At 48.3% G+C, this 26,660-nt stretch overlaps 1 protein-coding gene across 1 annotated transcript in view; it reads right to left on the bottom strand.

The window, feature by feature from the left end:
• Positions 1-26,660, bottom strand: part of pcsk1 (proprotein convertase subtilisin/kexin type 1) — a 79,546-nt gene that overhangs the window by 15,103 nt on the left and 37,783 nt on the right. Inside the window, exons 7-11 of the mRNA XM_038805236.1 lie at positions 24,222-24,394; positions 22,169-22,381; positions 20,526-20,626; positions 11,143-11,376; positions 1,754-1,911 (exon numbers count right to left, since the gene is read on the bottom strand). Coding sequence (XP_038661164.1) covers positions 1,754-1,911; positions 11,143-11,376; positions 20,526-20,626; positions 22,169-22,381; positions 24,222-24,394 — 879 coding nt within the window. The remainder of the gene's footprint in view (positions 1-1,753; positions 1,912-11,142; positions 11,377-20,525; positions 20,627-22,168; positions 22,382-24,221; positions 24,395-26,660) is intronic.

Raw genomic sequence — 26,660 nt, 5'->3', positions numbered from 1 at the left:
TCTGGAATGCACTGCCTGAAAGGATAATGGTAAGTTCATAAATTCAGCAATATGGGAGCAGAATTAGGCCATTCGGCCCACCAAGTCTGCTCTGCCATTCTATCATGGCTGCTTGTTCCTCATCTGCTACCTACAATGCTACAGACCAAGAGCTGGATTGCGAAATCAGTCATAGCATCTCTACCCTCGACCTAGGAGCAGAAGTAGGCACTTTAGCCTCCCGAGCCTAAACATCTTCAATGTGATCATAGCTGATCCCATCCTGGCATCAACTCCACCGTCCTGACTATTCACCATAACCTTTCTGTCGAACTCCTCCTTAAATTTATTCACTGTCCCTGCATCCACTGCACTCTGGGGTAGCAAATTCCACAGATTGACAACCATTTGGGAGAAGTAGTTTCACCTCAAATCCGTTTTAAATTTGCTACCTCTTATTCTAAGATTATGACCTCTCGTTTTAGAATGCCCCACAAGAGAAAGCATCTGCCCCACGTCTACTTTATCCATACCTTTTAGCATCTTGTATAACTCAATGAGATCTCCTCTCATTCTTCTAAACTCTAGAGAGTACAGGCTGAACTGTTCAATCTCTAATCATACGGCAAACCCCTCATGTCTGGAATCAATCTAGTGAACCTCTGAACTGCCTCCAATGCCACTACATCTTTCCTCAAATAAAAGACCAAGACTGTGCACAATACTCCAGGTGCAGTCTTACCAATGCCTTGTATAGTTGCAACAGCCTTGTAACAGCCTCCCCGAACAGGCACCGGAATGTGGCGACTAGGGGCTTTTCACAGTCACTTCATTGAAGCCTACTTGTGACAATAAGCGATTTTCATTTCATTTCATTTTCAACAACACTTCCTTACCTTTATACTCAATTCCTTTTGCTATAAATGTCAACATTTCATTTGCTTTCCTTATTATCTGCTGCACCTGCAATGCTCATTTTCTGTGGCTCATGCACAAGGTCACCCAGATCCTTCTGCATCGGAGCACCCCAAAGTCTCTTCTTCATTTAGATAATAAGTTACCTTTCCATTTTTTCGACCGAAATGCATGACTTCACACTTATCCACGTTAAACTCCATCTGCCACATTTTGGCCCACTCTCCTAACCTATCTATATCCATTTGTGAGGTTCTTATTTCCTCATTGAAGGGATGGCACGTGGTGCAGTGGTTAGCACTGGGACTACGGCGCTGAGGACCCGGGCTCGAATCCCGGCCCTGGGTCACTGTCCGAGTGGAGTTTGCACATTCTTCCCGTTTCTGCATGGGTTTCACCCCCACAATCCAAAGATTTGCAGGTTAGGTGGATTTGCCATGCTAAATTGCCCCTTAATTTGAAAAAAAAATATTTGGGTACTCTTATTTCCTCATTGCAACTTACTGTCCCACCTATTTTTGTGTCATCAGTGAATTTGGCTGTGGTGCATTCTATTCCTACATCTAAATCATTAATATAGATTGTAAATAGCTGGGGCCCCAAGGACCGAACCCTGTGGCACCCCACCAGTCACATCTTGCCATCCAGAAAAAGACCCATTTATCCTGTCTGTCAGCTAGTCTTCAATTCAAGCCAATAAATTACTCCTGGTGGGATTTGAACCCCAGTCCCCAGAGCATTGCCCTGGGTCTCTGGAATACTAGTCCAGTGACAATAACATACACTTGCAACCCTTCTAAATTGTCAACGGGGAATTACCAATATATTTAACACGGGTAAATTTGCAGGGGTGACCTACCTGCAGGAGACGTGAGAGTGATGTGAAGATCCCCTCTCCGAGTATATTCAATGGTTGCCTCCAGTTGAACATGCTCCAAAGCTTTAATATTATTGTCTTGTCCATCACAAGCTTTGGCCGGGATTTCAATTGTAATCTCGCCGCCAGCTTTCAAAGCCCTGCAAAAACGTATTAAATGATTGACCTAAGGCAATTATTAACCAATGTGATTCATGATTCACTTTGCGTATTCATTACTTATTTGCTCTGAAGCATTTTCTAAAACCGAATTCTGGGTGCACTGATACAGCTTTATACATGATTGTAAGTTAATGAATAAAAAAATATAGGTTTCTTCATCACAATATTTTAAAAATGGCACGTTCTCTCCCTTGGGACAAATGGACATATTTAATCCTTTCAGCGGCTGAACCAAAACAACTATTAATTAATTTTTTGAAGACCTGGAAAACATTTAAAGGATTATTTGCTAGGTATCCATGGCGTGAAGCATCAAACATCTTTTGTTTTGAAGAGATTTCAAGCAATTTGTATAATTAAAACTGTGAATTTACAGCACAAAACGGTATCTCTCAGTTTTAAGCTGTGGAAATACTCACGACTCCCATATTTGAATAGTTTATTGGGTCAGTAGTGTTTGTTCACGTACTAACCTGGAGTTCCGCTCAGCTATGCTGCCTTTGTCCTGAAATTGGCCAATGATCACAAGGGATTGAGGAATTTAAGTGCAAATTATGTGCAGTCCATATCGAGTTTCTGCAAACTTTAATGCTAGTTTAAAAAGACATTAGGCCATGCCTAATAAAACAGGCCATGATAATAAAACAGGCCATACCCGCTGATTGAATGAATCACCATGGCGAGTTTCTGCTAATTGTGTCTATTTGTGAGCTTTTGAGGAGGCTCTTTTAAGTATTTTTATGCAATGGACACTAATCAGCACATTTTAAAAGCTGTGAATTGTTTTTAAGAAGTTATTAAGAAATTGACTACCAATGTAGCTAGTAAATGTTTCAGTATAGTTTGTTTTTATGGTCACCTTCAGCTAATATCAAGGTGCTCACAAGATGGGGTGATTCTGAACCTAGGTTATCTGTCAGCGAGAATGTCGACATCGGCAGAAAATTTGTTTCTCGCCGGTGGGATCACATTTTCTGATTTTCCAGGCTCCTGGTCAGCGGTAGAGTGAGAAAAATGCTATGGAAGGCCGGGAACCTCAGTTTGATACATTGCAATATCATTAGCGAGCTCTCCTCCCTCAATGAATATTCATTGGTCACCAGGAGGACGTCACGTCAGTGCAATTTACTTTTTTTTAAATTTAGGGTACCCAATTATTTTTTTCCAATTAAGGGCCAATTTAGCTTGGCCAATCCACCTACGCTGTGGATTGTGGGTGTGAAACCCACTCAGACACAGGGAGAATGTGCAAACTCCACACAGACAGTGACCCGGGGCTGGGATCGAAGCTGGGTCCTCAGCGGCATAAGTAGCATTGCTAACCACTGTGCCGCCCCAGTGCAATTTACAACAGCTATATAAAAACAGGAACCTGGTGACCTCACCTCCGAAGGGGATGTCAGAGGCAAGCACTCAGCTCACCATTACCATCCACGGTGCCAGTCACAGAGGGGTAGTGGCGATAACGTGGGGGACCCAGATAAATTCAGCTCGGGAGGGGGTGAGGGGGGGGGGGGGGGGGGGGGGGAGGTCAGGGTTCAGTGTCAACATTTTGGTGGGGTCACTCACAGGTCTTTGTGGCCCTTCATGTCTGTGAACTTTTAGGTTTAAAGGGGTCTGGCAGTTGATATGCAGGAAGCGCTCCCTGTGTCCTGCTTGCTGAGTTTGTCGCGATATCACCGCTGAGGGATTTCCCTCCTGTGTGGCAACCAGTTGCCAAATCAGCACACCGAGCTTGCCTTGATGATTTAGTCAACACTGTAATGCATGAGTACACCTCAGATTAACTCCCAATTTATATTGAACTCCAAGGTTCATACTCACATCTATATAACAGAGAAGTGCCACCAATGATCTTATTGATGTGGAGGATTTAAGGTAACAATAGCTCCAAGTGCAGAGGTGGGACTATTTGGGGTGTCGGATGATCTGGGAGTGCAGGTGGGGAGAGAGGTCGGTGTGTTGGCCTTTGCCTCCCTGATAACCCAGAGACAGATTTGGTTGTGGGTTAGCGGGACCTGGAGCCGCCCGCTGGCAGAGTTCCTGCACTTAGCAAAAATCAAGTTCACCATCAGAGGTGCAGTGGACGAGTTCACCTCGAGGTGGAAACTGTTCATCGACTTCTTTAAGGGGTATTGAGTTGTCAGCAGGTGGGGGAAAGTGGGGGGGGGGTTCTTTTTTTCTGTTTTGAGATGGGTTAAAAGTTAAAAAAGGGGTGTAGGCGCCGATGTGGCAGTGGACAGAGTAAGGGGGGATATTGTTGGGGGGGGGGGTGTAAGGATGTTTTGGCTGTTTGCTGTTGTCACGGTTGTTTTTTGTGTTTTTCTTTTTTGTTATGTATATATTTGAAAAAGCCTCCAATAAAATGTTTGTTTTTAAAAATCAGGGCAGCATTTAAAAATGTCGCCCGATTGCGAGTCTGAGCTTGTCAGTACAGGGAATGAGACAACTGCAGCCTCGGCTGGGCGTTCCTTGCCGAATCCCTCAAAAATTGCAAACTGCCGTTAAATAGTGCGATGTGTTTCTTGGCGCTACAGCACCGAGAAACACCTCGCTAAACGCACCTAAAATTGGACTCTGTTTTTCTCCCGCTACATTGTGCCCGACATCTTAAACATAGGGCGCGATTCTCCCAAAACGGGACAAATCGTAAAGCTGCCGTAAAACCCGGGCGGGTTTTACGGCTGCGCGCCCCTTCCCGACCGGGGACCGATTCTGGTCCCCGGTCGGGGCTAGCAGCCCGGCGCCGTAGGCTCCGGCAAGACGGGCTTAACGAAAATCGTTAAGCCCGCTTGCCGGAGTTAGCGCCGGCTGACGCGTCATATGACGTCAGCCGCGCATGCGCAGTTTGGAAGACTCCAACCCGCGCATGCGCGTGTGACGTCATCGCGTTTTTGCGCGAAACCCGCGCATGCGCGGGCCGGGTTGCCCCTCAGCCGCCCCGCGAATGGATACTGCGGGGCGGCGGAAGGACAAGTAGTGCGCGGGCATCGGGCCCGCTGCCCGCGATCGGTGCCCACCGATCGCGGGCCCATGGCACCCTTGGCACGGCCGTGGTACTGCCGTGCCAATCGGTGCCATGGTTATTAATAGCGAGTTTGTGACGCCGTTTTTACGAACGGCAAGACCAGGTGTGTTTGCCGTTCGTAAAAACGGCGGAAAGGGCTGGGACTTCGGCCCATCTAACAGCTGAGAATCGCTGCCGGCCGTAAAAAAACGGCGGCAGCGATTCGGGTTGGGACTTCGGCGGGGGGGGGGGGGGGGGGGGGAGAATAGCGGGAGGGCGGCAAAAATGTCGGGAAGGCCCTCCCGCTATTCTCCAACCCGTCGTGGGGGGCGGAGAATTTCGCCCATAATTCTTACTGCTTATCTTTACATTCCCATATCAGCCAATCTTTCCGCCTGAGATTTGTTATCACTTGTTGTTGAATTATTTGCAGCCTTTGTGCTGTGGACTTGCATTTATGGAGTACAGGGTTCAGACAATTCAGATTAATTTATTTTAGGATCCAAACAACTAGCAAGGAGGAATCTTCAATGCAATTACACTTGGTTGGAATGAAATGGAGGTTTGAGAGATAAATCGACAATATTCCATCGAATCCACTGACAATTTTGATGTGTTGGGTAAGCTGGGTTTATGTGGACTGCGTTTGATGCAGTGTAGAGAGAGACAGGCTTCCAACATTTGATGAGACGCAACACAATTTTATTTAACATCTAACTATATTACATGCTTAACTGTGGGTTGACACTATGCTGACTTGACTGGAGACCTGGGGCTAGCATGACCAGACTAACTGACTATCACATGGTGTTTGTACTGGCTGCTGCTCACAAGCTCTGACTGTCTCAGAGGCTGGATCCCGAGAGAGCTGGAAAACTGGTGCCCTCTGGCTTTATAGTGGTCGTGTCCTGTCTGGTGATTGCCTGCAGTGTTCTGTGTGCTCATTGGTTATCCTGTGTGTCAATCACTGCCTGTCTGCACTCCACCATATACATGGATGTATATTATGACATCTCCCCCTTTTTGTTTCTAAAAAGAATGTGTTCAGGTAATAAATAATGAGGTGCGCATGCATGAAGATGTGTACAGGTACTTGACTATATACAGAACATGCTAACTTATATACATGGGATAGTGTCTAGTGCAGATAGAGGGCAGATAACACATGAGAAAAAACGATATGTACAGATGTCGAAACGATGAGATAACAAGGTAATGCAACAGTCAGCCTATAAATTTAGTCTCTGTGGCGGTGACGAATTCTGGTTGACCGCCTCGAGGGTGGGTCAGGGGCCGCCTGGACGGGCGGGACTGCCTCCAATGCGGTGGTCGCAGAGGTCGGTAGAATATCTGGTAGATCGGTGGCCTCGTGGCAGGGCCCGTCCGGAAGAAGCAGTGTGCGAGGCGGGACGTCACGGTCGGGTGGCGGGCGTGGAAGTCTGCGCAGTGCCCGCCTGTTGCTCCGGAGAAAAGAACCATTATGCATGCGAACGAGAAACGATCTCGGGGCCACTTGCTTGGCCACCACAGCTGTGGCGGACCAGCCACCGTCAGGCAGCTGAACACGAACTCGATCAGCAGGGACCAGCCCGGGGAGATCTGTGGCATGGACGTCGTATGCCGATTTGTATTGGGCCCGAGACTGCTGCATCCTCTGTATGACCAGGAAGTTGTCAAGATCCGGAATGTGGATGGCCGGACCGTCGTTCGCAGTGTGCGGTTCATGAGGAGCTGCGTTGGGGACAGCCCAGTGGACAGAGGGGTTGCTCTATATGCCAACAGCGGCAGCTTGAAATCGGAGCCCGAGTCAGCAGCCTTAAACAACAATCCTTTTACGATGTGGACCCCTTTTTTGGCCTTCCCATTCGACTGGGGATAGTGGGGGCTGGATGTGACATGCCAAAAGTTGTACAGCCAGGCAAAATCTGACCACTCCTGGCTGAAAAGGCAGGGGCCGTTGTCACTCATCACCGTGAGTGGGAACCCATGTCGGGCAAAAGTTTCCTTGCATGCCTTGATCACCGCCGCCGACGTGAGGTCAGACAGTCTGACCACTTCGGAGTAATTGGAAAAGTAGACCACCAGGAGGACATAGTCATGCCCCTTGGCATGGAACAGGTCAACACCCTTTGGACCATGGGGAGGTCACCATCTCATGTTGCTGTAGAGTTTCTTTAGGCTGGGCTGGCTGGAATTTTTGACACGTAGGGTAATTGAGGACCATGTCGAGTTGCCACTTGAACTCGACATTTCTCGACCCCGGGTGACCCTCGTGGATTTGGCCGAGAACCAAATCTCGCATGCTCTGTGGGATCACAATTCTGTCAAGCTTCATGAGGATGCCGTCTACCACCGTCAGATAGTCCTTGAGATTGTAAAACTGTGGACACTGCCCCTTCTGCCAGCCATTCGTGAGGTGATGCATCACCCGCTGGAGCAGAGGATCCCTGGCCGTCTCCTCACAAATTTGAATGACCCTCTCATCAGAGGCCGGAAAGTTGGAGGCACAGAATTGCATCTGCGTGTCTATTTCACAGACAATGTCAGTCTGCTCACACAGTGTGGTGATAGACCTGGAGAGTGTATCTGCAACAATGAGCTCATTGCCCGGGGTGTAAACCAGGTCAAAATCGTAGTGGCGTAGCTTGAGAAGGATGCGTTGTAACTGTTTTTGGATGATGTGAACCAATGGCCTGTGGTCCGTCTCAACCGTGAATTTGGGGAAGCCATATACATAATCGTGGAACTTGTTGATCCCTGTAAGGAGGCCCAGGCATTCATTCTCAATCTAAGCATATCGTTGCTCAATGGGCGTCATGGCTCTAGAGGCATATGCAACTTGGCTCAGGAGGAGGAGTCATCCCATTGGAGGAGCACCACCCCAATACCATCCTGGCTCGCGTCAGAGGATATTTTTGTTTCATTGGCAGAGTCGAAAAAGCCAGCACCGGGGTCTTGGTGAGTTTCACCCTCAGCTCACGTCACTCTTTCTAATGAGCAGGTAGCCACTGGCCATCATTTTTCTAACGAGATGGCGGAGGGCTGTGGTGTGTGACGCCATGATGGGGATGAACTTCCCAAGGAAGTTGACCATCCCTAGAAAGCGGAGGACCACCTTCTTATCCTCCGGGGTCTTCATGGCGTTGATCGCCGAAACCTTGTCAGCAGCCGGCTGCACCCCTTGCTGCGAAAAGTGGTCGCCAAGGAATTTGATTTCTGATTGACCGAATGAGCATTTGGCTCTGTTGAGTCGGAGGCCATGCTCGTGGATCCTGTGGAACACCCGTTTGAAGTGATTGATGTGTTCTTGAGGAGTTGTGGACCAGATTATGACATCGTTGACATACACGCGCACCCCCTCGATACCCTCCATCATTTGTTCCATTATGCGGTGGAATACCTCTGAGGCAGAGATGATGCCAAAGGGCATTCGGTTGTAGCAGCAGCGACCGAACAGGGTATTGAATGTGCACAGCTTGCGACTGGACGCGTCCAGCTGTATTTGCCAAAAACCCCTTGGAGGCGTCCAGCTTCGTGAAGAATTTGGCATGAGTCATCTCGCTGGTCAACTCTTCTCATTCTGGTATTGGGTAATGTTCCCTAATGATGTTGCGATTTGGGGTCGATACAGATTTGAAGCTCCCCTGACGGCTTCTTGACGCAAACCATGGAGCTAACCTAGTCCGTGGGTTCCGTGACCTTTGATATGACGCCCTGGTCCTGGAGGTCTTGCAGCTGCTGCTTGAGGCGGTCCTTGAGGGGTGCCGGCACCCGAAGCGGTGCATGAACCACAGGGGTGGCGTTTGGCTTCAGTAGGATTTTGTATCGGTATGGGAGTGTGCCCGTACCTTCGAACACGCTATGGTATTGCACTATGATGTCATCGAGTTGAGCCTGGAAGTTTTCATCAGGTGAGGCTGTTGCCTGTGCGGATGACATGATGTGGACCCGTTGTACTAGGTTCAGGAGTTTGCAGGCCTGAGCACCGAGCAGGGAAGCTCTGTCGGGTCCTACAATTTCAAATCGCAGCGTCGCTTTCAATGACCTATTGGACACCCCAAGCTGGCATGAGCCACTGGCAGCAATGGCATTGCCATTGTAGTCGAGTTGCTGGCAGGCCGGTGGAAGAATGCTTGGTCTGACGCGGATGGTGTCGTGGTCAGATTATGAAATGAGGTTTGCTGAGGCGCCGGTGTGCAGCTTGAAACGGATGCGAGCCTTGTTAACAGTAAGGGTAGCACACCACTCGTCGTCCGGATCAACGCTCAGGATTGGGAGGTGTTTCACCATCGTTGGGAAGGCAGCGCATGCTTAGTGATGATGCCCACCCGTAATGGGGTTTTGAGGCACTCCGCGTCAGGATCTGGTGGGCTGTCGGGGTCAGAGATTGTCACGGCTTGCTGTACCGAACGGACGCTCCTGCGTTGTGGCTGGGATCGCTGTATGCTGGGCAGTGGAGCAGATCTGCAAAGGGCTGTGTAGTGGCCAGGCTTGCCACACTGGAGGCAGCGTCGTGATTTTGCCGGACATTGCCGTTTTAAATGGGGGGAGCCACAATTCGGACACGTCATGACGCCAACGTCAGCACGTTCTGTGCGCCAACGCGCATGCGCAGTGCGGTCGAACGACGTGCGCACCTGCGCAGGCTGGTCGCGGTCTCGCTGTCCCCTCGGTCGTGGCGCGCATGCACTGGAGCCCGGGAAAAGCGCGCGAAATGGCCACTCTCATCAAGACTCACGCTCTGCATTTGTTTGATGGCCTGCACCCGTTCTGCCTCGTGGGGGTTTAGACTTGCCGTTTCTGCCGCCCTGATGTGGGAGTACCAGTTGTTAGCATGCTCGTAGAAAACGCACGTTTTGATGCCGATGGTAAGGGTGAGCTGCTTAACTTTCAGGAGCTGCTGGCGAAGGGAATCGGAGTGGACCCCGAAAACGATCTGATCCCGGATCATGGAATCAGTTGTCGAGTCATAGTGACATGACTGCGCGAGGATGCAGAGATGGGTTAAAAAGGACTGAAAAGGTTCATCCTTACCCTGAAGCCTCTGCTGGAAAACGTACCGTTCAAAGCTCTCATTCACCTCAATGTCGCAATGGCTGTCGAACTTCAACAGGACTGTTTTAAATTTCGTCTCGTCTTCGCCTTCAGCGAATGTAAGGGAGTTGTAGATGTGGATAGCATGGTCACCGGCTGTAGCAAGGAATAGTGCGATCTTCCTGGCATCTGATGCGGCCTCGAGGTCGGTGGTTTCAAGATAGAGCTGGAACTTCTGTTTGAAAATCTTCCAGTTTGCACCGAGGTTGCCGGCGATGCGGAGCTGCAGAGGAGGGCGGACACTGTCCATGCTACCGGAGGGCTGATTGCTGGTCAAGGCAGATTACCTCAAGGTGAGTCCGTCAATTCTCAACATCCATACCTGGTACCATGATGTGTTGGGTAAGCTGGGTCTATGTGAACTGTGTTTGACGCAGTGTAGAGAGAGACAGGCTTCCAACACTTGATGAGATGCAACACGATTTTATTTAACATCTAACTATATTACATGCTTAACTGTGGGTTGACACTATGCTGACTTGACTGGAGACCTGAGGCTAGCATGACCAGACTAACTGACTACCACATGGTGTTTGTACTGGCTGCTGCTCACGAGCTCTGACTGTCTCAGAGGCTGGATCCTAAGCGAGCGGGAAAACTGGTGCCCTCTGGCTTTGTAGTGGTCGTGTCCTGTCTGGTGATTGGCTGCTGTGTTCTGTGTGCTCACTGGTCATCCTGTGTAAATCACTGCCTGTCTGCACTCCATCATATACATGGATCTATATTATGACAATTTTCTCATACCAGTCATATTTAATGTTGAGTAATTGATTATACACCGGAACCTGCTCTTTTGGTGGCTATTAACAAGTATCAATAAAAGAAAAATATTTATTCTCGGTTATAATGACTTCTGGAACAACAAATATCAAGAATGCTGATTTAGCTCTGGCTAAAACGATCTGAAAGTCTGGAACAGTGCGAGCCCACCTCATTTCACTTTTTGCAAACATTTGATTTATATATTATGGCTGTATACTCTGAACTCTCCAGCATCAGGATCGTTGAACACTGAGGTTAAAAACATGTCTAAATATTCTTGAATATATATATTACTATTGCATGACACTAAAATGAAAGGAAAGCAAAATAAAATGCAATTACTAACCTGGATTGGAAAGTATTATCTTTAACGATGCATTGTTTCTTCTCTGGCACTCCCTTCCAGGTGTTAGGATCTGCCATATCAACCAGTGCTTTGGCATTCAGCAAACCAAACCCAAATCTACTATTCACCATTAGACCAGCTCCATTTTTTTTCCAGCCTAAGTTGTTGGCCAGTGGATCATATTCAGAGGTCCAGACAATTAAATGCTGCAGTTCCCTCCATGTAAGATTTGGGCTGTTGAAAAAGCAGAAGCATAAATTCCCACGTTAGACATTCATTAGAATGGTATTGTCATGTGTACCGAGGTACAGTGAACAGTATTGTGTGTACAATCCAGGCAGATTGTTCCATGCATGATAAAAAGATGTAGCCATGATGTGGAGATGCCGGCGTTGGACTGGGGTGAGCACAGTAAGAAGTCTTACAACACCAGGTTAAAGTCCAACAGGTTTGTTTCAAACACGAGCTTTCGGAGCACTGCTCCTTCCTCAGGTGAATCAGGTGAATCACCTGAGGAAGGAGCAGTGCTCCGAAAGCTCGTGTTTGAAACAAACCTTTTGGACTTTAACCTGGTGTTGTAAGACTTCTTACTGATAAAAAGATGTAGGAAGAGGATCAGTGGGGGAGAGGCGCCATGCTCCATCTTGGATAGGAGAGAGCTTTACTTTGTGAATAAATTCAAACAGATTTCTGATCTCCTGCAGTCCATGTGACATTGGCACAGAGTTCCAAGATTTTGACCTGGAAACGACAAAGGAACGGCTATGTATTCGCAAGTCACAGTGGTGTATGACCAGATGGAAACATGCAGATGCTAACATTCACATATGCCTACTGCATTGTTCTTCCAGCCAGAACAGATGAAGCAGCAAGTGAATACTTGAGCTAGTAGATGTAATGCCAATGAAGTGGGCTACTTTGTTTTTGAAAGTTGTTTGAAGGAAGTGGGGTCTATTAATTTACAGCAGTGACTTTGTTTAACTAGCCATTATTATAATTTGTCAATGTCTGGCCTATTAATTCATTTTACAAGTGTTACTACTGATTCAGATGTCCATTCTGGCCTCCAAAATCTCTCTGTCTTCCTGTATGTTAATATGAATATCACATAAATGAGTAAAATTCTGATCTGAACCTGTAAAACTGGTTCTGCAGACATGGTTATCCAGATGACAATAAAAGCAGTTTAAAGGTTTAAGGATTCCCTGCTTTCATTAAGTCACTTGTAAAATACAATATAATGTACCACATCCAATCTATTGGCAAGTACATTTCATCTTATTACAATTAGAAAGCAATGATTATTATACCAGCACGGTAGCACAAGTGGATAGCATTGTGGCTTCACAGTGCCAGGGTCCCAGGTTCAATTTCGGGTGCTCCGGTTTCTTCCCACAGTCCAAAGACGTGCAGATTAGGTGGACTGGCCATGGTAAATTGCGCCTTAGTGACCAAAAAAGTTAGGAGGGGTTATTGGGTTAAGGGGATAGGGTGGAAGGGAGGGCTGAAGTGGGTCGGTGCAGACTCGATGGGCTGAATGGCTTCCTTCTGCACTATGTTCTATGTTCTTCTCTGTTCCTTTTGATCCTCACTCTATTGTATCTAATCCCTTAAACCAGGGATACTGGGTTAGACTTTCACACCAATCCTTTTTCATGACTTTCTTTCTCTTCTTTTGTAACAAGCATAAGAAGAAAACTTAATGCTTTTTACAGTAGATGGAGGATTAGTTTGCAAAAGAGTGACCATCAGCAGATTCTTGGCTGACTTCATAACAGCGGTCTTCTAATACAACCTGTTATATGAGGGATAGAACTGAACCTCTGCTCAGGACCTTCTTACAGCAACATGGATGGAATTTGCAATTAATAGAGGCTCGAGGCTATAATGTATAACAGAGCATCCATATAGACCAAGTGATGTATGTAAAAATACATGTTATTCTTTGAAGCATGTTTTGTTTCAATTTATCAAGTGCTGAACGTTTAGAATCTTGCTACATTAGGGCCATGCACTGCAGACATGTACAGCAAAGAATACAATTGTATATTGCTGGTTGCTGGACTAGTTGAAATTTCATCAAAAGCTTTGTGATCATAATTCAATCTTTACCAATGTTCAATTTTTTAAAAACACTTTAATTATGTTTAAATGCACAACTAAGTTGCCGTACTATTCAATCTGCAGTTTGAAAACTAAAGTACAGAACCTTTATCTTGATGTTGAGTTTTTAGAACATATCTGTTATTATGAATATCATATAAATGAGTAAAATTCTGATCTGAATCTGTAAAAGTGGTTCGCCAGGCATGGTTATCCAGATGACAACAAAAGCAGCTTAAAGGTTTAAGGATTCCCTGCTTTCATTCAGTTACTTGTAAAATTCAATATAATGTACCACATCCAATCTATTGGCAAGTACATTTCATCTTATTACAATGAGAAAGCAATGATTATTATACGCTCAAACTCTTACTCTATATAAAATAGGCAAACAAGAATGAAATGTGACATATTAGATTAATGAATTATGAAATCCTAGCTAAGTGCCGATATCCTATGTTTTATTCTGCCACCAGCACTGAATCACAACGACTTTGGATTGGAGCTCAATTTTTAATGCTTCATTCCATCATGTAAATTGCACAATGATTTGGATTCAAGTGTAATACTTAATTGACTGTGGTTTCATTGAGGAAATTCCCCATATCTGTGGTGGTCTGAATTAAAGGAATGTTTCCAGTGAACTGCAGATCCTGAGCACAGTCAGGGTGAAAACATTTCTCTGGAAATCTTCTTTAAGCCTCCTATCTCTTCTGCTAAGTCTGTAACCCTGGTAATGGACCCTTCAGTTAGAGGAATAGGGCGGGATTCTCCCGAATCCGCGCGATGGCCCGACGCCGGCGTAAAAAAACGGCGTGAACCACTCTGGCGTCGGGCCGACCGGAGGTTGCGGAATTCTCCGCACTTCCGGGCATGCGTTGAACCACGCCGCCGGTTCTGCGCATGCGCTAACTCGTGCAGTTCCTTTGGCGCCGTGCTAGCCGGCACCAAAGGAACTGCGCGGGTTAGCGCATGCGCAGAACCGCCGTCGTGGTTCAACGCATGCGCAAACCAGCCAGAGTATTCTAGCACATGCGCAGGGGGTGTCATCTCCGCGCCGGCCATGGTGGAGCCCCACAGGGACCAGCACAGAATTAAGGCGTGCCCCCCGACACGCGCCCACCCACAGATCGGTGGGCCCCGATCGCGGGCCAGGCCACCGTGGTGACCACCGTGGGGGTCGGATTCCCCCGTGTGGGACCATGTCTAATCCACGTCGGCGGGACTGGACAGAACCCGACACCCGCTCGGCCTATCGGGGCCCGGAGAATTGCCAGGGAGGCACTGCCAACCGCCCCCGACCGGCGTGGCATGATCCCCGTCCCCGCCCAAAAAATGGCGCCGGAGAATACGGCAGCCAGCGTCAGAGCAGCAGGGCGGGATTCACGCCGCGCCCCCGGGGATTCACTGACCCGGCCCGGGGGGGGGGGGGGGGGGGGGGGGGGGGGGGGTCGGAGAATCCCGCCCCTTTCAACTACTCTATCGAGACCCCAAATAATTTTCCACACTGATATTAGGTTTGCCCTCAGCTGCCTCTGTTCCAAAGAAAATGGCCCATCCAATCTCCTTGTGAATTATATGCTTCAGACCTGGCAACATTTTTGTAAATCTCCTCTGCAGCCTTTCTAGTGCATAACTATTTTAGCATTGTGAGCAGTAATAATAAATGCTAAAATGAGCATGAAAGTCTCGGGCGGGATTCTCTGATCCTGAGGCTAATTGTTGACGCCGTCAGAAACGCCGTCGCGTTTCTCGACGGTGTCAACGTGGCCTCAGGATCAGCAATTCTGGCCCCTACAGGGGGCCAGCATGGCACTGGAGAGACCCACGCCACTCCAGCTGCTGATCCCGATGTCAACTGGCCACTGTGGGGTCCGCGCATGCGCAGTGGCTCCCTTCTCCGCGCCAGCCCCGACGCAACATGCCGTAGGGCTAAAGGGGCCGGTGTGGAAGAAAGGATGCTCCCAGCCGAGAGGCCGGCCCGCTGATCAGTGGGACCCGATCATGGGCCAGGCCACAGCGGAGGCACCCACCCCCGCCCCTCCGGTCGAGGCTCCGCCGGGTAAGACCACACGTGAATGGCGCCGGCAGGACTCGGGTTCTTTGTTATAGCCGCTCGTCCCATCCCGGGCCGCGAATTGGCGGGGGGGGGGCACGTAGAGCGGCCCCTGACTGGCGTTGCGCCGACCACATTGGCGCCAATAGCTCTGTGGAGAATCGCGTTCTGACGTTGGGGCGGCGTGGCGCGATTCGCACCGGTCACGGCGATTCTCTGGCCTGACCCTAGGCTGAGAGAATCCCACCCCCCTCCATTTACGATTTGTCCAGTGAGATTTAATAAATTGCTGCTTTGGGAAACCAGAAGAATGATGGTGCACAGCAGTCATGAGCAATGGACCATCTACTGGAGCCAGGAGGACAATTGAAGTTCTCACTGACTGGAGCTTCTGGGATGTCTCATAATTAACCATAATAGTGTTTATATTTATTCATTGTTTAAAAAAAAAAGTCAATTTTAACAATTAAAATTTGTACTGGTAAGCATTCAAAATAAGGTGTAGTTTTAAGTGGGTTTAATTTAATGTTTCTGTGCCTGGAAGGGTAAAACGTATAGTTAGATCCATGCTCGACAAAGGTGTTTACGTGTGTGGGGATTGGTTAGGTTCCAATTGTGTTTCTATTGTGCTTTGCGAGGGCTACGGTGTGAAGAATAAATAAAAGGCATAAGGATGTGGGAGTTGCTTAGCAACTAGGGCTCGCCCGTTTGGGGCATCTAGGGGCCCGATTGGCACGGGAGCACCACGACTGTGCTCGGGAGGGAACAGGCCCACGATCGGTGCCCACCGATCATCGGGCCAGCATCCAAAACGGACGCACTCTTTCCCCTCCGCCGCCCGGCAAGATCAAGCCACCAGGTCTTGCCGGGCGGCTGAGGAGACAGATGCGCATGCGCGGTTCGCGCCGTCTGCACGATTAAGTCATCCGCGCATACACGGGTTGGAACCGGCAACCCGCACATGCGCGATTGACCTCAAAAATGCATCATTTTGCACGTCATTTCCGGCGCGACGAGGTCGCGGCCGGGAAAGACGGAGGCCCGCTCCTAGCCCCCCGGGTGGGGGTGAATTAGGTGCGGGGAGCGGGCCCCGAGGCCGTCGTGAACCTCGGCCGATTTGACGACGGCCATCCCGTATTTTATCGGGAGCGGAGAATACCAACCCATATTTGCCACTGAACATTGTGGAATCATCAATGAATATATCCTCACTTCTGAGTTTATGATGGAAGAAGGTCATTGATGAAGCAGCTGAGGATAGTTTGGCCGAGGACACTACCCTGAATAACTCTTGCACAGGTGTCGAGGGGCTGAGACAAATGGCCTCCAACAACTGCAATCATCTTCCTTTTTGCGAGGGATGACTCTAAACAGTGGAGAGTTTTCCCCCTGATACCCATTGACTTCATTTTTGTAAGGGCTCATTGATGGGATATTAACTGTAAGATGTGTTTTGGTGAGTATGACTACAACAAACTATTGATTGAAAGCTCTGCGAGACTTTATTCCCAATTTGGCACAAGTCCCCAGATGCCAGTGAGGAAGACTCGACAGATTCAACTGCACAGGTTGTGCCTTTGTTGTTTCCAGTACCTATACCAAGCTGGGATGTGTGTCTTGCTTTATTACTATTTGACTTTTCATAAGTAACTGGCTACGGCATTCTAGAGAGAAATTAAAAGTCAACCGCAATGCTGTGGACCTGGAGTTACATGTAGGCTGATGGATTTCAATTCCTAATGGGCATCAAGGAACCAATTGGGTGCTTATGAAAATGTGATAGTTTCATCGTCACCATTACTGAAACTTGATTATTATTCCATATTTTATCAACTAAATTTAAACTCACCCATCTGCCATGGTTGAGATTTCGGGTGCGATCGAATGGCCATGCTGCACCCAAAAGGCAGCTCACCGTAACGCAATGTGGTCAATAGAAGCCGGAAGAAACCTCTCCCTGAATGTATCAGGCTTGCAACACCTCACGAGATATAACGTGATCTTGTGAGATGTTGCCATGTGAATCCCGCCCACATTGGGCGGGATCACTTTTTGGCAAATCTGCATGTTAGAGCGAGACAGCTAGTCTCACTCTAAGATGCAGTTTCTCACGGCACCTGAGGCATTGGGATCTCTTCCCTTCACCTTGGAGGCGTCAGGCGAGTGCCGTTCAGTACTGGTGTCCACAAACAGGGACCAGATGGACTGGCACTTGTAGGGGTCTAGAAGGATGCTGTCAAGCTTCTTGAGTGTTATTGGAGTTATGTAAAGTTATCCATGCAAATGGAGAGTACTTTGACACAGTCCCGACTTGTGTCTTGTAGATGGTGGGACAAGCTTTGGACAATCATAACAGAATTCCCAGCCTCTGAGCTGCTCTTGTAGCCACATATATATGGCTGGTTCCAGTCAGTTTCTGATCAAGAAATTGGGTGCCCACAGATGCATGCCCTTTGGCACTGCTGGTGCCACCTGGGCACCCTAGTGCTGCCATCTTGACACTATCACCTGGGTGCCATCCTGGCACTGCCAAGGTGGCACTGGCAGCGGCATTACCAGGTTGTTGGTGTGCATGTTGGATGACTCATGAATCTCCTCATAGTGAGTTGGGGTTTTGGGGGGGGGGGTCAGGGGTTGCGTGAGGGCATTCAATCTCTTGCTACACTGAGTGGAGCTCCTCAGGGCATAAAATGGGGCTTTGAGCAGCAGGGCCCCTATTTAGGGGGTCGCTGGGGGTGGCACCTCCATACTTGGGGGAAACAGGGGACCGAGACAATCAAACATAGGGGGATGATTTGTGATGCTGAGGGGACTGGAGGTTGATTTATGAAGCGAGGGGTCTGGTGAGCCCCAAGACCTCGCTATTGGGCCATCCACTCAAAAAGACGGCCTGATACCGGGATTTCCTCACAATCCCTCGCAATCCTCGCCATATAAATTTATACGGCGGGATTCTCCGTTTCTGAGACTAAATGTTGATGCCAACACAGAATCTGTGGACTTTTGTGACAGAAAAACTGGTACTGTACCTGGACCAATTGCCACATTCCAATAAGAAATGATGCCAGATTCACCATTTTCACGATTGACACTCAGGAGGCTGACAAGCTGCAGCCACATATACACACTCCACTCCCCACACTCACCACCCCAGTCAACAAGGTGGCAGTATGGAGAGCAGCCCGAGGTTCACAGACGTTGAGCCAGAGACCCTGTTAGACGCGATGGATTAGCAGCAGATGACCCTGTAACCCGGCCTGGAGAGGAGGCTGCCAGTCGCCGCCGTTTGCTGTGCCTGGGCCATGAGCACCGTGGGCAACATCATCTGGACGGGCCAGCAGTGTCGGAAATAAATGCACAACCTCCTCAAGGCGGCCAGGGCGAGTAGGCAGCACTATGCCCCTGGCTTCATCCCCGTCCTACACACCTGTAACCCTACCCCCCCCCCCCCCCCCCCCCCCCGGACCTGAGGGTGGCTGAGCCCCTACCGTGCACCACACCCTGGCCACTGAAGCCATCACGTACCCATCCCCTGGGCTGCATGCATTGGATTGTCTAACACGGTCGTTTTCTGTGTCTCCCCCCCAGGAGAAGGCCACATACAACAGCCAGCAGCGGGAGAAGACAGGAGGGGGACTGCCAGATCTATGGGCCCTCACCGTGGCAGAGCAGAGGGCCATTGACGTGGTTGGCGGCGAAGCAATGCTCGATCATACCCCTGGTCGCTGTATGTTCGTCATTGTAGCAGGTCTCCAGGTCAGTCTGTTGTCTCCGGAAAGGTGTCAGCTGCAGCGGATAACCCCCGTCAACCAGGAGCCAAACCCCCCAGTCGGGCGGGCGTCTTGAACATGTCAGCAATCGGCGGTTATCAGGCACAGACGTGTATGATGGGTAGCTGACAATCATACATGTACTGCAGGTTTATCGAGTGGAGCCCCTTTCAGTTTGTGTACAATGGCCTGACATCAGCAGGCGCTCATAGGGGGACATGCATCCCATTGATCACTCCCTGGACCGGGGCATCCCGTCAATAGGGTGAACTCCGCTGCCCGGTCATTCTGGTGGATCCGGTCCACACAAATAGATGTATTGATCCACCTGGGTATTTAGCGCCTCCAGGACAGCGTGGAGGCACCTGTGCACTGGGCTCTGCGAGATCCAGGACAGGTCCCTACTCAGTGCCTGGAAGGACCCCATTGTGTAAAAGTTCAGGACGACCATCACCATGATGACCACCGGAGCGGATGTCCTCCTCCAAACCCACCCCGGTGCCAGGTATGCCATCACCTGGCAGATATGTCTTTCTGCTCAGCCGGAGTCTTCGACGGCATGCTTGGTCCGGCAGCTCCTCGAATATCAGGCGGTGTCGGTACACACGTGGCCTCATGCGGCACCTCCTTGGCACATCCTCCTTCTCGACCAATGGCCAAGGTGGGTGGTCAGTGGCTGGGCAGCAAGATGGCCACCTTAATGGCAGTCCCTGCCTGGACACCGCCCCAGTCCCGGGGTCACTCTGGCCACTCAGAATGTTCCCCCTCCCCGTGCGCTGTCAGGGTCTCCCCACCCCAGCCAGAATGGCCAGTGCCTGCCCCAGCAGTCTGCAGTCGCTTCTCTCCGGGTCCTACCTCCTCTCCCTTCCTCATTAGCCACCATGCCGGTTTCATGATTTTTAAAGCACAAGTGCACCGCGCCTCTGGGAACTCGGGCCCATCGGAGGAGGAGAATCGATGACCCCGGAGAATACCGGGTCAGGCCCGCTAATGACATGCAAACGGTGTTTACTGTACCTGCGTTCCTGTACGCATTGATGCCGCTGTCGAGGTGATAAAGAATCGCGATTTGGCGTCAAATCGGCGCCCGCTGCGCTTTTGGCTCCGCCCAATTGCCTTTCCCAATTTCGGCATCTGCCAACAGAGACTCCGCCCACAGTCTCCCAAACTGAGAATTCCAGCCATTGTTCTAGTCAGCGAATTGCTGGTTGCTTAACCAGTTCAGCTTTGCCAAACAGCTGATAATTTCTGTGCAGCCTTTAGCCGCAAAAAAATAATGAAATTCCATCTTACGTACGGACTTTCAAAGATTTGAATACATTTTTCATATAGCTGTTCAATGGATCAAATATGCGGCATATCACATGTTTTGTTGGAACCACCCTGCATAATACTAATTGCAGCTTTTAAGATATGCCAAGCAAATCAAGTTTTGCATTTCTACTCTGACTTACTTTTCTTCTAGAGCAAGGGCAATAATTCCTGCGGCCAATGGGGCTGACGCTGAGGTGCCAGTGTGAGTCTCCGTGCAGTCGTTGTGAAGATCAGCACTTGTCTGAAAAATTAAAAGAAACAAGATCATCAATATTGCTTTGGATGTTATGTAGTAACAGGTTACGAATTCATGCTGCAAAATAATTTTAAGGTATGTATATGCTGCAATGTTAATAAATTTATAAAACTTGAATGGCCAGTAAATTCCAAATTACATATTGTTGTTTTCAAAGATGCATTATTATTTATTTTTATATTGCTTATCAGGGACTGAGGCTTGAGCTCCAGAACTTTCAGGAACACCCAGAAGGAAAAAAACAGTAAAAACTAGGAAATAAGAATACTGCTCTGAACTGTTGGGAAACATTTATTATGTGGTGATCTGTAACCCATGGATCATGTTATCAGCTCCCATTAATATATTTAGAACATAGAACATAGAACAGTACAGCACAGAACAGGCCCTTCGGCCCTCGATGTTGTGCCGAGCAATGATCACCCTACTCAAACCCACGTATACACCCTATACCCGTAACCCTACCCCCCCACCTTAACCTTACTTTTTTTTAGGACACTACGGGCAATTTAGCCTGGCCAATCCACCTAACCCGCACATCTTTGGACTGTGGGAGGAAACCGGAGCACCCGGAGGAAACCCACGCACACACGGGGAGGATGTGCAGACTCCGCACAGACAGTGACCCAGCCGGGAACCAAACCTGGGACCCTGGAGCTGTGAAGCATTTATGCTAACCACCATGCTACCGTGCTGCCCCAAACATGATATTATTACATTTCAATTCACTCTTAAATAACTTAACCTTAGCTTCTGAGAGTATCTACTTAATTTCTCTTTTTTAAAAAGCTTTTTATAATCTCAGATGCCAAAGTGAGAAATTGAAACATTTCCGATGTCAAGCCCCCATTGATGGCATCAAACACGCCCAATTTCAGGTTCAACTTGGTCAAGTGGGTAACTTTGGAAAGGTATTTTTTTAATGCAAGCCAACTTTGTCCATAGAATCCCTTTTGGCCCATCGGATCTGCACTGACCCTCCAAAAGAGCACCTAGGGCCCACTCCCCTGCCCTATCCCCGTTACCCCGTGCATTGATCAAGGCCAATCGACCTAATCAGAGAGAGGTAGCGGGGTCCCCATCCCGCTTCCTTCTGCCTGATCAAACCCCCCCCCCCTCTAAATCACTGAACGTGTCTCAGGGGACTGGGGTGGGGTTACTAATAATAATAATAATAAAATAATAATAATAAAATAATAATAACTTATCATCACAAGTAGGCTTCAATGAAGTTACTGTGAAAAGCTCCTAGTCGTCACAATCCGGTGCCTGTTCGTAGAGGCCAGTAAGGGAATTGAACCCGCACTGCTGGCATTATTCTGCATTACAAGCCAGCTGTTTAGTCCACTGTATTAAACCAGCCCCTCGAAACTCTGCCCTTAATAATGTTACGTGATAATTGTCATACTGTAAATTACAGATTTCAGACCAATTCCAGAGTGAATCAAATGAGTGGTTCTAGCCTTATATATATATAGATTTACTTCAATCCGAATGAGCAGCAGGCCATCTGTAGCAGATACTTACAATTCTTTGATCTGTGTAGTCTCCACTGCTGTAAGCTGTGGCCAGGGTTGAAGAACATTTTTCAGCATACCATGGAGACAGCCCTTGCTGCGATGCACTGCTTATAGATACTGTATAGATGCTATCTGTATACCCATCGCAGTCACAATTATCGCCTTGACGACCACCATTCCCAGATGCCCAGACAAAAACAGATCCTTTTCCTCCTCTACCCTGTAAATATATAATTTTAGAATGAATATCATTAGAAAGAAGCTCATGGTAGCATTGAACCAGAAGAACGCATAATGGGATGGGCCATTTAGTCCATCACCTCTCTATTTCTTTTCACCACATTAATCGGAATACCCTGGTGCCTGGTTCCCCCGAATAGCTTTACATCTTACTTTACTCAAATATGTATCCAACTTTCCCTTGAAAAATTCAAGGCAATTGATAGAAGAATCTCCACCACAGTCTTTTCCTCTGACAAAGCATTCCATGCTCAACAATCGTCTGTGGGAAGAATTTTCATTCCACTTTTACCAGCTAAACCAACCCATGATTTTACAATAGCCCCTTTTAGGATCTCCTTGTCTTGTTGGCTGAACAATCTGATCACAAGTGCTTCCATTCTCAATTCCAAGACTGTTTTAAAATCACATCAAACGTTTCATCAACATCTGTTGTCCTACTTTAAGTCTAGTTATTGCAATTGTCAATTTTCTCTTTAACTCAGAACACTTTGTTTATTCTTCCTAAAATTCTTCTGAACAATACCTTGGTTTCTGTTCTCATAACTTCAGGTGACTTAAACATTCGTTCTGCCCCAATTCCCTGGTTATCTGAATGTCCAGCCCGGGGCCGGACTGGAGAATCGCTGTGACCGACGCAAATCGCGCCACTCCTCCCCAACGCCGGGACGTGATTCCCCGCAGAGCGGAGAATCCGCGCCATTGGTGCCGCCGATACTCGGCTCGGGATGGGCCGAGCGGCCGTAACCGAAATCCCAAGTCCCGCTGGTGCCATTCTAGCCTGCTCCTAGTCAGCGGGACCTCGGCGTGGAAGGGTCTGGGGGCAGCCTGTGATGTGGGGGGAGGGGGGGACGGGTCTGACCCCGGGGGGCCTCTGTTGTGGCCTGGCCCGCAATCGAGGCCCACCGATCGGCGGACCGGCCTCTCGGGCTGGGGCCTCCTTTCTTATGCACTGGCCCCTTTAACCCTATGCCATTTGGCGTCGGAGCCGGCGCAGAGAACGGAGCCGATGCGCATGCGCGTGTTGGCACCGGTGCCACTGCGCATGCGTGGACCCCGTGCACCCAGTTGACATTGGGAGTAACAGCTGGAGCGGTGTGGGTCACTCCAGTGCCGTGCTGGCCCCCTGTAGGGATCAGAATTTCTGATTCTGAGGCCATGTTGACGCCGCCGGGAAACGCGACTGCATTTCCGACAGCTTCGACACTTAGCCTCAGGATCAGAGAATCTCGCCCTGGATCTTGTCCTGTCCAGCTTCTCCTGGCAGAATTGAGAGCTGTTCACTCCCCATCGTCCGGTCTCCAACAGTTCTGGCTTCCAGTTAAAACTAAATACAAAGGAAAGTCCTTCTCTCTAGAAAGTGGCCTCTTGTTGCTGAGCAACAACTTACATCTATTTACTCTTCATGCCGTAACACTCTCGAAACACAATTGGAGCTGAACCAACCCCCACACAAACAAACACCTTTGTCCAGCATGAATCTAACTATACGTTTTATCCTTCCAGGCACAGAAACATTAAAATAAACCCATTGACACTATACCTTATTTCTAATGTTTACCAATACAAATTTAAATCCCTTAAAAATACCTTTATTTTCTAACACTCCTCATAATCCTTCAACAGGTTCTCTCCTTCATCCATGAGTGATCCTCTTTCTTGAAATTTTTAAAAACGTTTTATTTCTTCATAAAAGACTTTAAAATCCCGAGTAAAGTGATGTGTTATGCTGGCTGCATTAATAAGTGTGATATAACTTACTCTCGTCTTGTGTGGACAATCAGACCTGCAGAAAGGTTTATGGAGCAAAAGGCACTCACCTTCTGGATGCCATATTCAAATGCTTTTTGTGCTAGTCGGCCAGGACCTTCCACAGTCTTTCCATCATCATTCGGACCCCAACTTGCACTATAAATATCCACATGTTGTGGGTTGAACCCGATTGAAGTAGCTTCAATTGCATCTGTTACAATGCCATCCAGCATTCTGATGCCTACGAGAAAGTGCAGACTTCAAAATTAGTGAACTAGTGACATTAGTCTGAAAGTTAGCTTTAATTAAAATACTTAGTTTAGGTGGAGCATTGACCAACAATCAACTGCAAATAAGACACGAACTAGGGGACAGAATTATCAAGCAATATTCAACATATAAGAGTTTCAAATTATATCAACATCATCAGATAAACTTCTGTTCTACTCAACATGTTTTAACAGTTTATACTTCATGTATATGCGGCATTACAGAGTTTTGAAACTTCAACATGCTCTGTTATAGTGTGGTAATCATACATTTGTGCAGAGAATGCCAACATGGCAAGTTCTTGTTCTCAGCATTATGATAGGAGGTGTTTGGCTTCATGGAAGGAGGAAAATTGGAGAGCTAGTCACTCTGGACATTGCCAACTGATTCACTGCAATCAACTTAATGACAAAGGCCTGGGAGCAGATCACCTGTCTGAGGTTTTATTCAGGGCATAGTGCACATCATGGGGATGATTAAAATAAGAGGATAGTGGAGTAGAAAATAACTCCAAATGACTTTTATTAAAATACCAGAACTAAGAATTATTTATACTGCTACAAATGCAAGACTTTTATAAGGTGGTTATATTTTAAACTGACTCCTTTAATTCAAGCTAAAGTGGGGTAGTGGGATATGTGATCTCCTCAGGATCTGCTCGGAGTCCTCCTCAGGATCTGCTCGGAGTCTAACATATTTGATCTCATACTAATTTTGCCTGGAGACAAGACCATGAAACCTAGTTGCCATGGGGACAGGGCTGCAGGTCGAAGTAAGGTGCAAGCTTTAAAACTTGAACATAAAAGAGAAGGCTGTTCTTGCTGCCTCCAGACTCACAAGCTCTCAGAGGCAGTCAGGTAAAGGGTTCAAGGGACAAAGACCCACCGCAGAGGGCTTTCTATGGTGCTGCTCTGCCAGGCAAAAGAAAGGTTTTACTGCCAAGCGGAGGGTTGGTGAGGATGGAATTCATGTTTGAGGAAACAAGGATTATAAAGAGTTCAAGAACACAGAATCACCTTGCAATAAGAGTTCCATTCTTTATGTTCAAAGGATTGCAATAAGTGGTTTTGTTTAAAAGGTCACTGGATGATTTACCTTGGTGAAGCAGTCAGAAGAGATCCTATTGGAGCCAAGAGAAGCTTTGGACTTTAATCAATAGACGACATAATGGATGTTCTGGAGTATCATGGACTCCGCCCCCTGGCTAAAATGACAACGATGGCTGCCCTGCAGCTATTTAAAACTTGGAGCAGTGTTAATTGGCTTAAGGTGAGAATTCCACCCCCTGGTGGTGGGGTGGGGGAGTTGGGTTGCCAGAAGATGTTCCTATGGTAGACTGGGTGTTCCAGGGAACTGTGCGAGAGGTGTCTAATGGTGGTCAGAGGTCCTGATCACAAGTGGGAGTTGATGGGAATCCGATGATAGTTTGAACAGATGGGATGGTAATTAAAGGGTCAGATGGTGGCCATGGAGTCAGACAACGGTTGAGTAGTCAGATCACGTGATTATTTGGGTGAATATTTATTGGCTAGTTTGTTGATCCTTGAGGAAACTCTCTTGCTGCTCTTGGCCCACAAGCAGTGCTGTAAATTCACTTTATGTGATTCAGACTCTCTCGCCACATTAAAGCTGATGAATTTCCAGAGGCCAGGGAAACCCATTCAACATGAGTTAAAAATAGAATAGCCTTGAAATTGAAGGTATGAAACCTCAGCATGATATTTAAATGACCAACTCGCTTCTTGATTTAAATAGTTTACAGAGTGATATTGCAAAGTTATGAGTGGGCAGAAAATTGGCAAATGGAATTCAATGTAGGACAATGTGAGATTATGTATTTTGGAAGAAAAATGAGAATGCATCTTATTATTTAAATGGAGGGAGGCTGCAGAAAACTCTGGTACAAAGGGACTTGAGGCCGGCCCGCCGATCGATGGGCCCCGATCGCGAGCCAGACCCCATCAGAGCCCCCCCCCCCCACTCGGTGAAGAAGCACCTTTCCCCGCCCCACAGGCCGCACCCCCCCCCGCCCCGACCCTTCGCGCAGAGTTCCCGCTGGCAGCAACCAGCTGTGAACGGCGCCAGCGGAACTCTGCCTTTTCTGCGCGGCTGCTCGGACCATCCGGGCCGTACAATCGGCCCGCGACCGGCGCCACGCCAAGCGCGCCGGCGTCGGGGCGGCGTGGCACGGTTGCTCCAATTCTCCGGCCCGCGCGGAGCTGGGAGAATCACGCCCC

This window comes from Scyliorhinus canicula, chromosome 8 (genome assembly GCF_902713615.1).
Source record: "Scyliorhinus canicula chromosome 8, sScyCan1.1, whole genome shotgun sequence".
NCBI classification, from domain to species: Eukaryota; Metazoa; Chordata; class Chondrichthyes; order Carcharhiniformes; family Scyliorhinidae; genus Scyliorhinus; species Scyliorhinus canicula.
The sequence above is the reverse complement of the archived record's forward strand: the minus strand, read 5'-3'. Positions and strand labels throughout refer to the sequence as shown.